Source organism: Anopheles marshallii, chromosome X (assembly GCF_943734725.1).
Source record: "Anopheles marshallii chromosome X, idAnoMarsDA_429_01, whole genome shotgun sequence".
Classification (NCBI taxonomy): domain Eukaryota; kingdom Metazoa; phylum Arthropoda; class Insecta; order Diptera; family Culicidae; genus Anopheles; species Anopheles marshallii.
The window spans coordinates 3326094-3340243 of NC_071325.1; the positions used below are offsets into that span (position 1 = coordinate 3326094).

Consider the following 14150-nt stretch of genomic DNA (forward strand, 5'->3'; position numbering starts at 1 on the left):
GACAACAAACACATCCTGCAGCGTGGGGAAGGCAGGGATATTGTTGTTGCCGTTGTTGCGGGACTCGGAGAATCGGGGATGTTGCAAGGATAGCGTTTTCCTTTCCGACCTGATAGGACGTTGAGTCGTGAAACGCGTGCTCGAAACCGCTAAACCCTGCGGTTCGCACAGCGCCGCAGGGATGATGGTGAAGCATTCCGGGTAGGTGCCGGTATCGGATAACGGAGTCAGAGGGCCCAAGATGAGTGTTTATTAAAGGGCCCCGGACCAGATTTTGGGGGGGGGTGGGTGGTTGAGAGCGTAAATTTGTTTATTCCGTCTTTTATGCTGGGATCCTAACTCGCACACCCCTACCCCCCCCATCCGTTGGTACCTGGAAGGGGAAGAACGGGCTACAGGGTGGAACCAAGACAGCGAGAAGGATGCCCCGGCAGTCAAGGGATCCTTGAGCAGTGTCGGAACCCCGGTATCAGCACTTCCCGGTTAGATTGTTTGCTTTTGGCATGAGTGTAGATTTTCCGAATCATAGCTCTCTCCTCCCCACCGCCCACAACACATACCAACAGATACACAGGTTGGTGTGTTGGTGTGGGTGATGCTTACCGAACACCCTAATGTGTTGCCGGGGAGCAAGTGTTGTTTGATTTTCCTTACTGCTACCTTCCCACGCGTTTCCATCGCCATCACCTTCCGCTGCCCAGCACTCCCAAATGTGCTCGTGCGCGGGCCCCCAAAGGCGACGTTATCGTGCGGAAGTGTTGCCTACCGTCTGTTTGACTTGTGTATGTGTGTGTGTGTGTGTGCGGAAGCCGCTGAATAAAAATGTTTTTATTACAAACGAGGCGGATAATAGCGCAACACGCTACCAAAAACCAACACACGGGGTACGCCGTAAAACGCCCGATCCACCCCCGCCCCCCATTGAGGGGCAGTTGTCCGAAAGGCCCGAAAGCCCGCTGTACCCGACAGCAGTGGGAGTTATGGTAGCTTTACCACCCAGTTTTGGCGGGACCATTGTACAATGGTTCGGTTAACAGTGACGGTGTGCTTAGAAATATATTTGAGCTACACAAAGTTTGCCCAGCGGCTGGGGAGGTGGTTAAACACGCAAGGAGGGGAAGGGGGGTGAATATTTTCCGCGTTCACGAAGTCAACAGGAGACCGCACGGTGTACGTAAACCGCTCGGCGTGAGCCTACCAGTGACAGGTAGGCCACCCACACACGGACAGACGATACACGATTAATTCAATTATCAAGTCAGGCACGTAGGTAGAGCGTAATCGGTTCACGGATAATTAAACATTTATCGAATCAAGGCCGTCCTCCAAACGGGGCGAAACCCGCTACTGCGCTGGTCCTTTTGCGTTCGAGTGGTCCAATCAAAATCACCCTTGATCGTTATATCCGTCCACTTGAGGCACAAGGGGTTCGGCAAAATTTTCCTTTCTGTGTACAACGGGCACACATTGTATCACATGATGCCTTTTGTTGCGAAGAAATGAAACAAACAGGCGTTCAAGAATAAATGAGTAAACAAAGACTGCAAGCTTATTATGTTGGAAACAAACTAACATTGAGAAGCGCCCAAAAGTATGCAATCCACAAGAAAAAATATTCTTTTTATGACAAAACTGTTGTAACCGTTTTACTATTTTAGAACATTGGTTTCAGATATAAAAATAAATTAAGTAAACGCCTAAAAGTATGCAATCTGTATGATACATGCTGAAATATAGTGAAATATAAAATCTGCACAGTATTATAAACGTTTGAATGATTTTTCGACCCGTTTGTTGTAAATCCATTTGCATAAGCTTTATCTCACCTTGGATTATAAAAATCAAAGCCCACCGTCACATCACGCTGCGAAGGTTTGGTTAGAAAATCAAATCAAAATCCAAATTTTTATCCATCCCATGCAGCATCCCGGTTTCTACGTTTGCATACACTAGTTTCCAGTTTTGCCACCGAACCCTCAGTTGGCATGGTTCCCACCACCCATCGCCTCCGATGGCTAATTTAGCTGACTCACCTTTGCGAAACTGAAAAGCCTTTGTTAAACCAAGCCGGACGAGATCGACCGAACCTTCCGAATGCACACACAAACACACCCATAAAGCCACACAGTGCCAAGTGATTTGCTTCCGTTCGTTAGAAATATGCTGGAAAATCGATTGGCGTTTTCCAGCAGGCGGTAGTGTGGAGTACCGTACTAGAAGGAACCTAAGAAGTGCAGTGTCATTTCGTCTCTTTGCCTTTTCTGCCCGCTGGTTTCCCTCCCAAACAATAAGCGCTAAGAAAGCAATACAGTGTACGTGCGGTACGTGTGCCTAAATGCAGGCGCAAAACATGAACCGCCCGAACCTGTCACCTTCACTTAGCGTGGCCGGCACGTTTTGGGCGTTCGGTTTGGTTAATTATTGTCAGCAACGGTGCAACGAACAGCAAAACGCACGGGAAAATGATTGACGATTACACATTCGCAGACGTCGGGCCCGAAAGTAGGATGGAAATAATTACATAATGGTTTGGGTTTAGTGATGTGCTTATTGAATCTTTCAAGAAGAGTCATTTATATGAATCTTTTATGAGAAGTCATTCAGTTCCGGAGTCGACTCTAAAAATATCCATGAATCTCCAACGATTAATGAATCTTCAGAGATGAAAAAAACCCTCGCAAATTTATGAATTCTCATAGATTTTCAAAAGTTCATAAATTTTCTTAGATGCATAGGCCCGAAATTGTTTGATTCAGTGTTGTGCTTAAAGAATCTTTTGAGAAGAGTCATTCAAATTAATCTTTAGAGAGGAGGTATTCCAATCAGATTACGACTCTAAAAAGGTTCATGAATCCATAATTATATCCTTATTATAAATCCTCCAAGATTCAAGAGACCTCAGAGACTCAGGAGTCATCACAGATTCATGAATCATCATAGATCTTCAGAGATTCATAAAATCTCTATGTGCCCGAAAATTACTAGGAACTTATTACAAAATGGTGTTGTTTGGTTATGTGCACAATGAATCTTTTTAGAAAAATCATTCAAATGAATCTGTTTTGAGGAGTCATTCAAATCAGGAATTGACTCTTCAAAGATTTATTAATAAGCAGAGATGTATGGATCCTAAGAGATTCCGGTATGCTCCAAAATTTAGACAACCTCTGTTTCTAATGAAGAACAGAAGTAATGAATCTTTGAAGATTTATGAATATCGGAGGAATTCTAAGTGACCAATAGAATGTGGAATAGAGAATTCATTTGCTCAATTAAAAAATTCATTTAGGTCTAAAAATCTAAAGATTCACCCAACACCAGTTCGTTTGTTTTGTTTCCGTACGAGCAAAAACGAGCATATTACTGGAAAAAGAAGAGAACCAGAAGCAGCTTTATTTCTTACTCTGAAAGGTAGGGCAGTGTTTTTCTGTTGCTTTGCTTTGGAAAAATTTCCTCCATCCCTTTTTTCCCCCCGTTTTAAGCTTTCATTCCATCCCATCCCCTAATGTACCTATGACGTACATGTTGAAAGTGTAGACATTCTTGGCCACCGGGACCGGATGGTCCTTTTTCGTTTTGCTGCCCAGAAAAAAACCCCCCGAAACCTATACATCAAACCACGGCACGGCAAAAAACCTCCGGTAACGGTGTGCTGCATTCGGCCATGCCGTGAAGCATTGCCTACCGGGCCGGACCGGTTTTGGCTAAAGGAAAATTTAAGCAGGAAAACCCAAATTCTGCAGGAAAAAAAACCTCCCGGAAACGACATAAGCGGAGCAGGGTTGTTGTTAAAATATGAAACTCTCCCCCCACGCCCATTGCTTACCCCTGCCCTCCTCTACCACTTTCGCTTCATCGTGTTTTCTCATTTTCCTTCAGCGTCGATCAGATCATTGGTATCCGGGGAGCCGGGAAAGGTTGTGTTTTGTGAACGATTGTGCAGTCGCAATAATCCCAACCGTTTTGTGCATTTCGCCCCAAACTAGAGCGACTGGCATGGCGGAATGTGAATGAGAGGGTGGTGGTGGGATGAAAGTGGGCAGGGAAACTCGTAACAAACTCGAAGAGGTGCTACAACCGGTAAGCTCGAATTTCATTTCAAATTTCCCTTCAAAACGAGCCGAACTATTTAGCCGATACGGAATGAGGTTAAACAGATGTTGCACGGCCTGCCCTGCTGCCGCATTTTCCTGGCGCTCTGCTCTTGTTTTTTTTTTCTCTTCCTGCTGCTGTTATTATTTGTGGTGGGAAGGGACCGCCCGTGGGGGTGAAGTCGAGCAGGCCGGATTCGGAAAATCGGTAACCATCCCCCCCCCTCCTCCACCCACCACCCTCCATCCAATAAGCCCGATAGCCTGGTGTCCCGCTAGCCAGGATGTGGCTTGTTTCATAATTTGCTTCCCGCGTGCGCATGAATCCTTTTTTTTTGTTTTCCTTCTCCCGGGTGTTCCGGTCGGCCACACATCGACAAATGTAGCGATTGGCGGCCATCGCTGGCCACGTACAGCAGCAAATTGAAAACACACACGCATCATCCCCCCCCCCCACCCTCCTCCCCATCCCCTCAAAAAACCAAACCGGATACGCCAATGCTCTCGGCACCGGCGGTGGTGGTGGCTGTGTATTTCTGGTGTCCTTTCTGCAAATTTTGGAGTTTCACGCTGGAAACAGAAAAGCGAGTGGCTGCGATCGATGCGAGCCTTTACGCGCGCATAGAATATTTAACATTCCCTGCCTATTTTTTTTTGGTTTGTTTCTTGTCAGCGTTTTGTTTTGCTTCGGCGGATGGTTTTCCCGCGCTTCTGCCACACGCTACGCTTTTTTTGGCATATTTTTGTCCTCTTGTTTCGGTCATTGCATAAACGTCTTGCCGGGCAAAAGAAAATGACACTCACATCAGAGACGTACGGCCGTGGTGCTCAATTCCACTGATTGAGATTGGCGAATTTCGGCTGTTTCGTTATGCCAGTTTGGCGTCACTCGTACACGCTGTACCGACGTCAGGATCTATCCCGGCACGATGCTCCGGCGACGTTGCGCGACCGCGGAACCGCTTGACGGCGGCTCGAGCCTAATTGATTTTACGAGACCTTTTGGTCCGGGTCCGGGACAGCTGCCGTACCACTGTCAAGGAACCGAGCGCTCCCGGCGTCCGGACTTTACGGCCAACGAGTTCCTTAGGGGAGCTCGCACCGGTTGGGCAGGCAACGCACAAAAAAAAAGATAGAACCCGTCCCACGCCGAAAGCTGCACGCTCACTGGAATCGGTTTGATGTTGCAATATAGCTCATTCCCGTCCCCAAAAACCCACACCCGGCGGTAAGCCAATGGGAAAGGTGGTTTGGTGAGTAATAAATAAAATTAACGACGTCTAAAGAAAATTGATGGGATGATTTTCAGGAGCGATAAGGGGACGGGCGGTGGGTAGTTGAAGGTGGTGCAGGATAAGGCTAAAGGCAGGGAATTGGACATTTATTAATTTTTGGTGTCCCTGCGTCCCCTTTTTTCGCAACCGTGCTAATACGCTGAAATACTGGCCACAAAACACTGGCAGGGCAGGAGTGGGCGGTTTGTGTGCGTATGTATGGTGGCCATACATCAATTTTGTAGAGACGAGCACCATTACCTTTTTATCTTGGCCCGGTGCTGGCGCGCTGGAGTTGAGTGGTTTGCCATAGTCCTAAATTAAACGTTGACAGATTTAAGCCCGTGGAAAGCACACGTGTTCGGAACGCATAAATACGCCAGATACGTCGGAAGATATCCTCCTCGGAAGCGGTTGTTGCGAACGTCTGCGTTTCCTCCGGAAAATAAGAATTATATTGGAGATTACAACTCATGCGATTGAGGCTCGCCTACCCACACACTAATCTTGGTCTATGCCGGCAGAACTCCTTTTATCTGTTTACGGTTTGTTTGCGACTCGTGTGGTTTATGTAAGAAGTGAGTTGCTTTTTAATGATTTTAAGAGTTTCGACTGGTTTATTTTTAAAAGAGAGGGAGACTTATCGGATTATAGTATTACTATCCATCAAGATTGTTGTTTTTTTAACTTGCTGCAGGTTGAAGATGAGTTTTGACTTGTTAAAGACACACTACTGAGTTTCGTATAGGCTTCTCTGGTGCTCGAAGGTGAAACAGGCAAAACCCAGCGCTCTGACACAAATTCTTGCCTGATGTAATGATAGAAGTGGTAATAAGACTAGAGTTGATGCTTTTTCTCAACTGTTGATAATTCTGGTGCTTACGGACATACTCAGAAAATATCTTCTTCTCCTCTCAGGTCAGGATCTATCTCTCCTGAAGTTAGAATTCTCGAACTGCTACTTCTATTTTAATGATCTCCTGTATGGCAGTTTATTAGAATTCTATATTCATCTGTATTGTCCCAATCTTAGGTATGTCTTACTATCTTCCCGTGCTAGAATTCTAGTAATTGGCAAGCTAATTCTAGATGAGAAAACCTCCAGAGGTGTATTCGACTCGGTTCCACCACTGTTATCATTGTGGATATAGGAGCTGATAACTTCAAAGAAAGTTGCAGTAGTTTAATACGGTTTCAATTAATTCTTCTTCAGGTACGAGTTGTGAATCCGCGAAAGACACACTCTGCAGGTGTTGAGGTTCTAAATGGTCATCTTCATACCTATCGCTCATCCTATCATATGCCCCAAAGGAGCAGTGATGTCCAGAGCTCTCCATGAAATCTCCAAAGATCCATTCGGAAGAAGGAAGCGAAAGATATCCATAGAGGGTTTATGTTTCTCCCCAGATTACTATCTTTCCTACGAATCGGGTATACCGGAGGCAAAGCAAACATAAAAAACCCAGTATGCAAACAGTATCGCCTGCTAAGGAGGAGTCGCACCGATCATCGCGAGCCTGGGAAAAGAAACCCCTCCCCATCCCACTTCGAAATTTTTGATCTGGATTGATGACCTACTAATGGATTCCGGATTTTAGCCGGTTTCTTGCCCTGTGCGCACCTTCCTTCCCTTCCGCTACTCCTTCGTCCAATAACGTCTTCAGCCAATTGTAAGCTATTTTTATGTTAATTCCCTAGACAGCAGACAGACTGCTGCACATTCGGTTGCGGGGAGCAGATTATGCAAACACACCCGCCCCGCCCCGCTGGGTGGCGGAGCAGGAAGCGGATCCATTGTAACGCTTTCTTCCCACCTAGCGCCATTCTGTTTGACTTTCTAATCCGCCGAGAAAACCCGAAGCGAACAAAGCAAACCAAAGCAACGCAAAAAAAAAGTCGAAAGAAAAACAGCTGAAATGGTTGCCCGCTGCTGCCCAAATATTTGCATTCGCTCATGCAGGGCTATCATGGCCGTCGCTCGTTTGTACGGGGGGTGATGGGAAGTTGCCGGAAGAGCCGTTGGAAATTGAATTTCAAATCAAAAACCATCCGATTCGCGCTGTTCCCCGCCGGAAACTTCTCTTCGCATCGCGCTCCGGCCGTGGAGGACTCCGCTGCCACTGTCATTATTTCGCAATCTGCATGCATCTTTCCGGTTCCGCGTTACACCCGCGGCCCCGAATGGAATGAGATCCAAACTTGTCGGAACTGGTCAATTTAATCGCCGTCTGCTGTTTGAGGTTATGTGGCGAGAAGTTTGAGAAATGCTGCACGAACTCATAAAACAGCTCGGGATAAGTTTTTTCTTTATTAAAATTCCTAACGACGTATTCTGGAGGATGAGGAGAAGGAGGAGGAGGAGGAGGAGGAGGAGGAGGAGGAGGAGGAGGAGGAGGAGGAGGAGAAGGAGGAGGGGGGGGGGGAGGAGGAGGAGGAGGATGAAGAGGAGGAGGAGGAGGAGAAGGAGGAGGATGAAGACGAGGAGGAGGAGGATGATGAGGAGGAGAAGTAGGAGGAGGAGGAGGAGAAGGAGAAGGAGAAGGAGGAGAAGGAGGTGGGGGGGAGGGGTAGGTCGCAATGTGGAGTGGTCGCGTGAGTAAGATACCTAAGTGAAGTGTATTTGCAACACTGCCAGAAACATCGGACAGAACAGCACACATTATTCTGGCAATGGCGTTCACTATCACCAGCACCATTTTGCTGCAAATGTTTCGAGGGCTAGAGTTCCAAATTCAGCACATCCGATTCGATAAATCTGGTCGCTTTGCTCGAGCTCCACGCAGTGAGGTACTCGCTTGAAGTGCACACACTTCACCACCGTGTATGTGTGTGAGTGTTTCCGTGCTCTTGCACGATGCAAAACCGGAGCAGAGTGGGGGGGGGGGGAGGGAGAGGGAAGCCGGCAACACAACCAGACCAGTGGAAAGGAAATGAAGAACCGGAAAACCGACAGCCCTCCGAATGCGAAAAGTCTTGCTTTCCGTGCCGAAAATCGGAGGGGGGAATGTCACTGGCAGATGTTATTATCATAAAACACACTCCCTGGAACTAGATTATGTCGAAGCATCTGTGTGTATGGGTTGCGCCCGGAGATGTCTCCTGGCGTGCAGCGAAAATATAGTATGTATGTTCTAGTCGTCGTCGTGCCCCTCCCCAGCAAGAAGCAGAAGAGCGAAAAAAAAAACATCCTCGGTACGTCCCGTTAGCAGGTCTGTAACCTCACCCACACCGCAACCGGTACTCATTTCCGTTGCATAATTCCCTTCCCTCCCTCCTATGACATCCTCTTCCTCTTGTCCCCCTTAAACACCCTTCTCCCCCCACCGCTATTCCCAGCCGGCACGGTTATCAGTGCCGATGTGACGGTCCCTTTGCCACCGCGTGCGCTTTAACACCCGCAATAGCAGCACTATCGGGACACGTCTTTCCAATCAAACCCGTTTTGCGTGAATTTTGCATTGAACGTGACGAAGGCGAGAGCGAGAACAGCTACAGCCAACCATGGGGTAACGCCGCTCACGCGGGCACGGGATGCAAATTAATTGGCGCAAAAAACCGGGCGTCAGCCAATCATAGCCCACCAGCCGCGGCACGTCACAGCGCGTTAAATGTGCCATTTTACGATCGGCACGATTGCAGCGGGATGGGCAAAGCGTAAACCGTACCAACACACCGATGAGAAAGAGAGCAAAAAAAACACACACACACAAAAACAAACAAAATCGATGTCAAACGAAAAACGATCAACGTTCGAATTGGAGGTTTTGATTTTTCTTTCCAAAGAATTTGGTTGACGGTACGCCACGCCATCCGTTCGGTGGGCGGGTATCTCTCTTCGCCTTGAAATGCAATAAGAAGGAAAAAGAGCTACCCCGCTTAAAAACTTCCTTCCTTCCTTTTTTTTTGATGTTGTTGTTGCGAAGCGCTTTGAGCGCGGCACTTGAGTTGCCGAAAACTTACTCGATTTGGCATATTTTGGTTTTTCCTATTTTGGGACGCGTGCTTGATTTCGTTTGCCGTGCTCGCTTTTTTTATTATTATTTGGGTTCGGCTTCCTTCCCGTTCCCTTCCGAGAAGGCAAATGGGAGGCGTCCGTCAAGCGCGAAATGGAATGGGTAAGACGGTCGAGTTACCGCTGTTTGAATCAAAAGTTACCAAACGAGTGGAGTTTTTCCCTCCAGTTTTCTTCGTCGGAATCGATTCCCTTCGGTTCATAAATTTACAGCTGGCCGAGCAGCGTTGAATGAACCGAAGTATCCTTCGCACACCCCCAAACCCCGGTTTGGTGGGATGCAGTCGCGTAGGAGCACTGAGAATGCAGAATGCTATATTTTATTTACAAAAAAAACACACACACTCCATTCCTCAAATTCCAGACTCTATCTCTCTCAGCCTCCAAGTCCTGGTACCATTCGTATTGTTTCGGTTTCGCCATTGGCTCGCATCCAGCGCGTTACGACATTCGGCAATGATTCATGGGTTCGTTCTTAGGCAAATGTGAACGGCGAACCAGCATTCCGGACGAAACGACGTTCAATCGAAACGGACCGGAGACCTGAGCTCGAAGGAAGTATTTCACAGCTAATGGTCCGGCAGTTCAAACCAGTCGCCTCGACCGACTAGCGATTACGGGGTCTTCCTCCCGTTTCCCACACTCCGGGGGTTTTCCACTTAATTTATCGGAACGGAATAGATTACCATTTCATAACCCACATCTACCCATGGCTTTTAAAGTTATACTCCATTCGAGCGACGATCGTTGCTGCGTGGGGCTTTTCTGTTGTTGTTTTTTTTGTGTTCTTGTGTTGGCACGAGAAACGATACGATGATATTAATTTGTGGCTATAAGCGATATTGCACAAGGTTATCGTTTGCTTTCGCTTCCTCGCTTTGCCACGCTTCACGCCGGCGAAAATGGTTTCCATCCCGTGCGGCAACCATTTTCCATCAACCAGCCAGCAGGATCGGAGGCTCGTGTCATACCCATTTTACTTTCCCAACGGGTGCATGACAATTTTATTGGGTTTTCGACCCGTGCTAGATATGTCGGGTCAATGTCCATTTCGTTTCGGATGCCCCGTTTTGATGCATTCTGGGGCGAAAGTATATCGTAAAACTAGGTTTATTGGTTTGCCTGTTTGATGGACGTTATATAGCGGGTTTAGCATGCCGTCAAGCGAACCGGTTCGGTGGCCGTGCACGAATGGCGAGAGCGTGGTAACGCGGGTGTAGTGAGTTCAGTTCTCAATTCCTCTCATTGAGTTTGTGCTCTCTCTTATTCTCCTAAAGGTTTTTGTAATGTTATGATAGAATGTAAATATCGTTACTCACATCCTTGATACTTGGTAAATAAAATAAGAGTATCCCCCATCTGCAGCTGTTTTGCTTTTATTAACAACAAGCAAATTCCAGACTTGTCTCCACATGACACCGCCGCACTCGGCAGGGGTTGCGAAAAAGGTAGGGTATAAAAATGGTAGTCACTGTAGAGTACAGACACTAATAGACCGACAGTTCTTCAAGAAGATCTGGGACTAGGGAGCAAGAATTCCAGTCCAGTCAGGTCCTCCGAGTCTTATTTAATGATCGACAATGGAGTTTCCGTTATGGAAGGTCATAGTTTATAGCTCCAAGATGTAGTTGTAAAACAGGTGTCTTTATGATATAGCGTCGACTGTTGAGATACGTGAGGCTGAGAATCGAAGACAACGTAACTCAGTAAGCCTAGACTCTTCGTGCAGATGGTATCATAGTAGTAGAGCAACACAGGCTTAAAAACATACACTGTTAGCAGCAACTGACAGAGTTAACAACAGAGTTACAGAGTAACGGAGTTTATGTTAATTGAACGAAGTTCCCGAAGTTGCTTTGAGCTCACCCATTAAAATTGTGAGGTGGTTGTTTTCTAAACACCTTTGAAGCAAGTTCCAGAGAACGACCTCGCCTAATTTAAGGCGTAGAAGAGACTGACTATGCACCGTCAGTCGAGAAGATCTTATAAGTCCACAACCCCTGTTATGTTTGACGTCTATTACGTCGGACTTATTGGCGAATAAATTACAGCATGGAGTTATCTAGCAGTTAAAAAGCACCCAGAAGTCGCTAATTACGAAGACCTCCAGATGTGAAGCTCCTATTAGCCCTTCCAATACAAGTTCCAAGGTTCAAGGAATTGTCCGTAGGCACTTCACAGCACGTAGTCGTCTAGAGTTTCCAGAGTACCCGGAGGTCTTTTGGGCCTTTCTTCCCCAGATGTGAAATCCCTTTCAGGCCAGTCAATATAAATTCTGAGGTTCGCGGAGTAGTCAGTACATAGCTACTTCAACAAATCGGAGAGTCTCAGTGTGATGACTCCTTAAGCAGTCCACCAAGGCAGTCTTCATGATGATACCTTCCCCAAATAATTTCCACAGAAAGTAAAAAAATCAGGTTCTGGTGCATGAAAAACAAATCATTCACAAACACCGTTAAACCAGACAATAACCAAGCATCCGTTTTGACAGCTGTCAAATTAAATGGAAAGCCCTCGCTTTAATATTCACTTTGCGATGTGTGACGCTTCAACATTAAACCAAGTGCGGTTTCAGACTACGTTAAAGACTACTCAACCCACCACACCAAAAGGATCGCGTTTAGCGCCCAGGCTCCGCACACCAATCAGCGTCGCCTTAATCGTTACTTGTTGTTAGTCATCACGGCGCAGCAAAAGACACTCCTCCGGGGGGTTTCAGAGAACGGTGCGCTTTCATCTATACCCCGAGGCGCTAAATTAGCTCCTTACCGGCGTCTCGCCCCGCACCGTTCCGGCTGTACGTCCGCACGGCAGAAACTCCCACGTGCGAGTACCGCGCGGCAAGCAAAAGCGTACGCGGCAATCGCCTTGGTGGTTTTTTTTTGTTTTGCTTTCCACGAGATTAATTCAAGACACGACACCCATCAACCACGATGATGGTTGGGTGGAAGGTTGGGAGCAAACGAGGGAGGAGGGGGGGGGGGGGGGAGAGGGGAAGGATGGTGTAAATTGGCTCGCGGCACACACAAATGATGCAAAATCGGTGTGTTTTCTTTGGTCGCACAACCGCTGTCCCGCAGCACCAACCCCTCTCACCCCCCCACCTTCTTTACCTCTCTCTCCAAAACACTTGGAGCTTCCCGGGATGAAGGGCAGGTAGGCCATAAACGGTTTACGCTCGGAAAAAAAGGTGTTAGACGTCAACTCTAACCATTTTCCTGTCCCAAAGGAGGACCACCAAGCACCGCGTTTTGCGTACTGTTTTTTGTGTTTTCTGCCGTCCGCTGCTTACGCTGCAGCATAGTGGCGGGCCTTTACGTTCGCCGGATCCTGGTCACCGCCACCAGGAAATGAAGGCAAACTTCAACCCTGTGCTTGCGGGGAGGGGGTATCGGAACAACATCCCATCGTTTGCAGTGTTTGCTGATGATTGCACTTTTCGCTAAATACAAGTTGTTTGAATTCTGTTTTGCGAACGGTTGGCAGCGGTTGCAGCGAACGAAACAGAAGCATCTATATCCGGCAGTATCGCTTCGATGACCTTTGCTATATTTTTTGTCTTCTCTCTACCATTGCAGTGATTGACGCCGGATACCACGAGAAACGGTTGCTGCACCATCTGCTGGACAACTACAACGTGCTCGAGCGGCCCGTCGTCAACGAGTCGGATCCGCTGCAGCTCAGCTTCGGTCTGACTTTGATGCAAATCATCGACGTGGTAAGTAGACAAGCGACGAACCACCGGAGGGAGAGGAAGTAGAAGGCTAAGAGGTGGTGGAAAAACAAGCAGCAACAAGCCGCTTCGTGACGCGATCTGTGAGCGAAAGAATTTCTGCCAGTGGTTGGGAACAAACGATCCCATAATGCCAGTCCCGTGGTCCCATTAGTCCGATGCGATTCCTCATGCTCGATCCCTACCGCATCCGGGACCCCGTAAAGCTCTTATTCATCCCATCCAAAACAGAGCAACCCGCAAGCACCCAGACGCGAATCGTCCGGGACCTAACTTTGCAACTATCGCTTGTCATGGCCTGGCAGGCCCGACCCGAACCCCAGCGCCAAAGCGTAATGTAATCGGATTCAGCTGCCAGAACTTTGCCATCGCTTTGTTCGAAACTTCCCGCAGCAGTGTGTAACGGTGGCGATGAGTGACTTGGTCATCGCGTCCGGGCCCTGACCGTGGCTAGGGTGGAACTTCGAACAGAAGTACTTACGAGCGGTGTCGATGTTGCCACGTTACCCTGTCAACCTTCCGGCTGGAGGTCGTGAGGTTTAAGTCCCTGCGAGTTTGGTGGGAATTGCAATTTCCCGAGCCGCCGTGTGCGGGTGCCGGAAGTCGGACCGATAATTTTACCGTCCCGGTACTCATAATGTTGTCTGAAATATGGATCTCACGAAAACAAAAACCCAAACCCGGGACGCGTACGACGGCGTTGCTGACAACTTTACAGGAACTCCTCCAAAAAATAATAAACAAAGAAAATGTGAGAGAAAACCAATGAAAGACACATGCGGGACGTGATTTCTTGCGCTGTGCCCAGCTGTATGCGGAACAGGGAAATGTGTGGATGATGAAACTTTTCGTCACTTTTCGCCCTTTCACCCTTTCCCCTTCGTCCGCGCGGGGAAAGCGCCGAGACACACGATGGGACGATAAAAAGAGTGGGAGAGAGAAAAAAAACTTTGCCATTCAACGCACTCGGAAAGTTTTTCATTTGGACCATTATGCTCCACTCCACCTCCTCCCCTCCCCTTTCTTCCCCCTCCGATCTC

At 47.7% G+C, this 14150-nt stretch overlaps 1 protein-coding gene across 1 annotated transcript in view; it reads left to right on the forward strand.

Annotated features, from left to right (window-relative positions):
- LOC128711450 (neuronal acetylcholine receptor subunit alpha-7-like) overlaps positions 1-14150 on the forward strand; it is a 68792-nt gene that overhangs the window by 18880 nt on the left and 35762 nt on the right. Inside the window, exon 2 of the mRNA XM_053806330.1 lies at positions 12956-13095. Within this exon, the coding sequence (XP_053662305.1) occupies positions 12956-13095 (140 nt within the window). The remainder of the gene's footprint in view (positions 1-12955; positions 13096-14150) is intronic.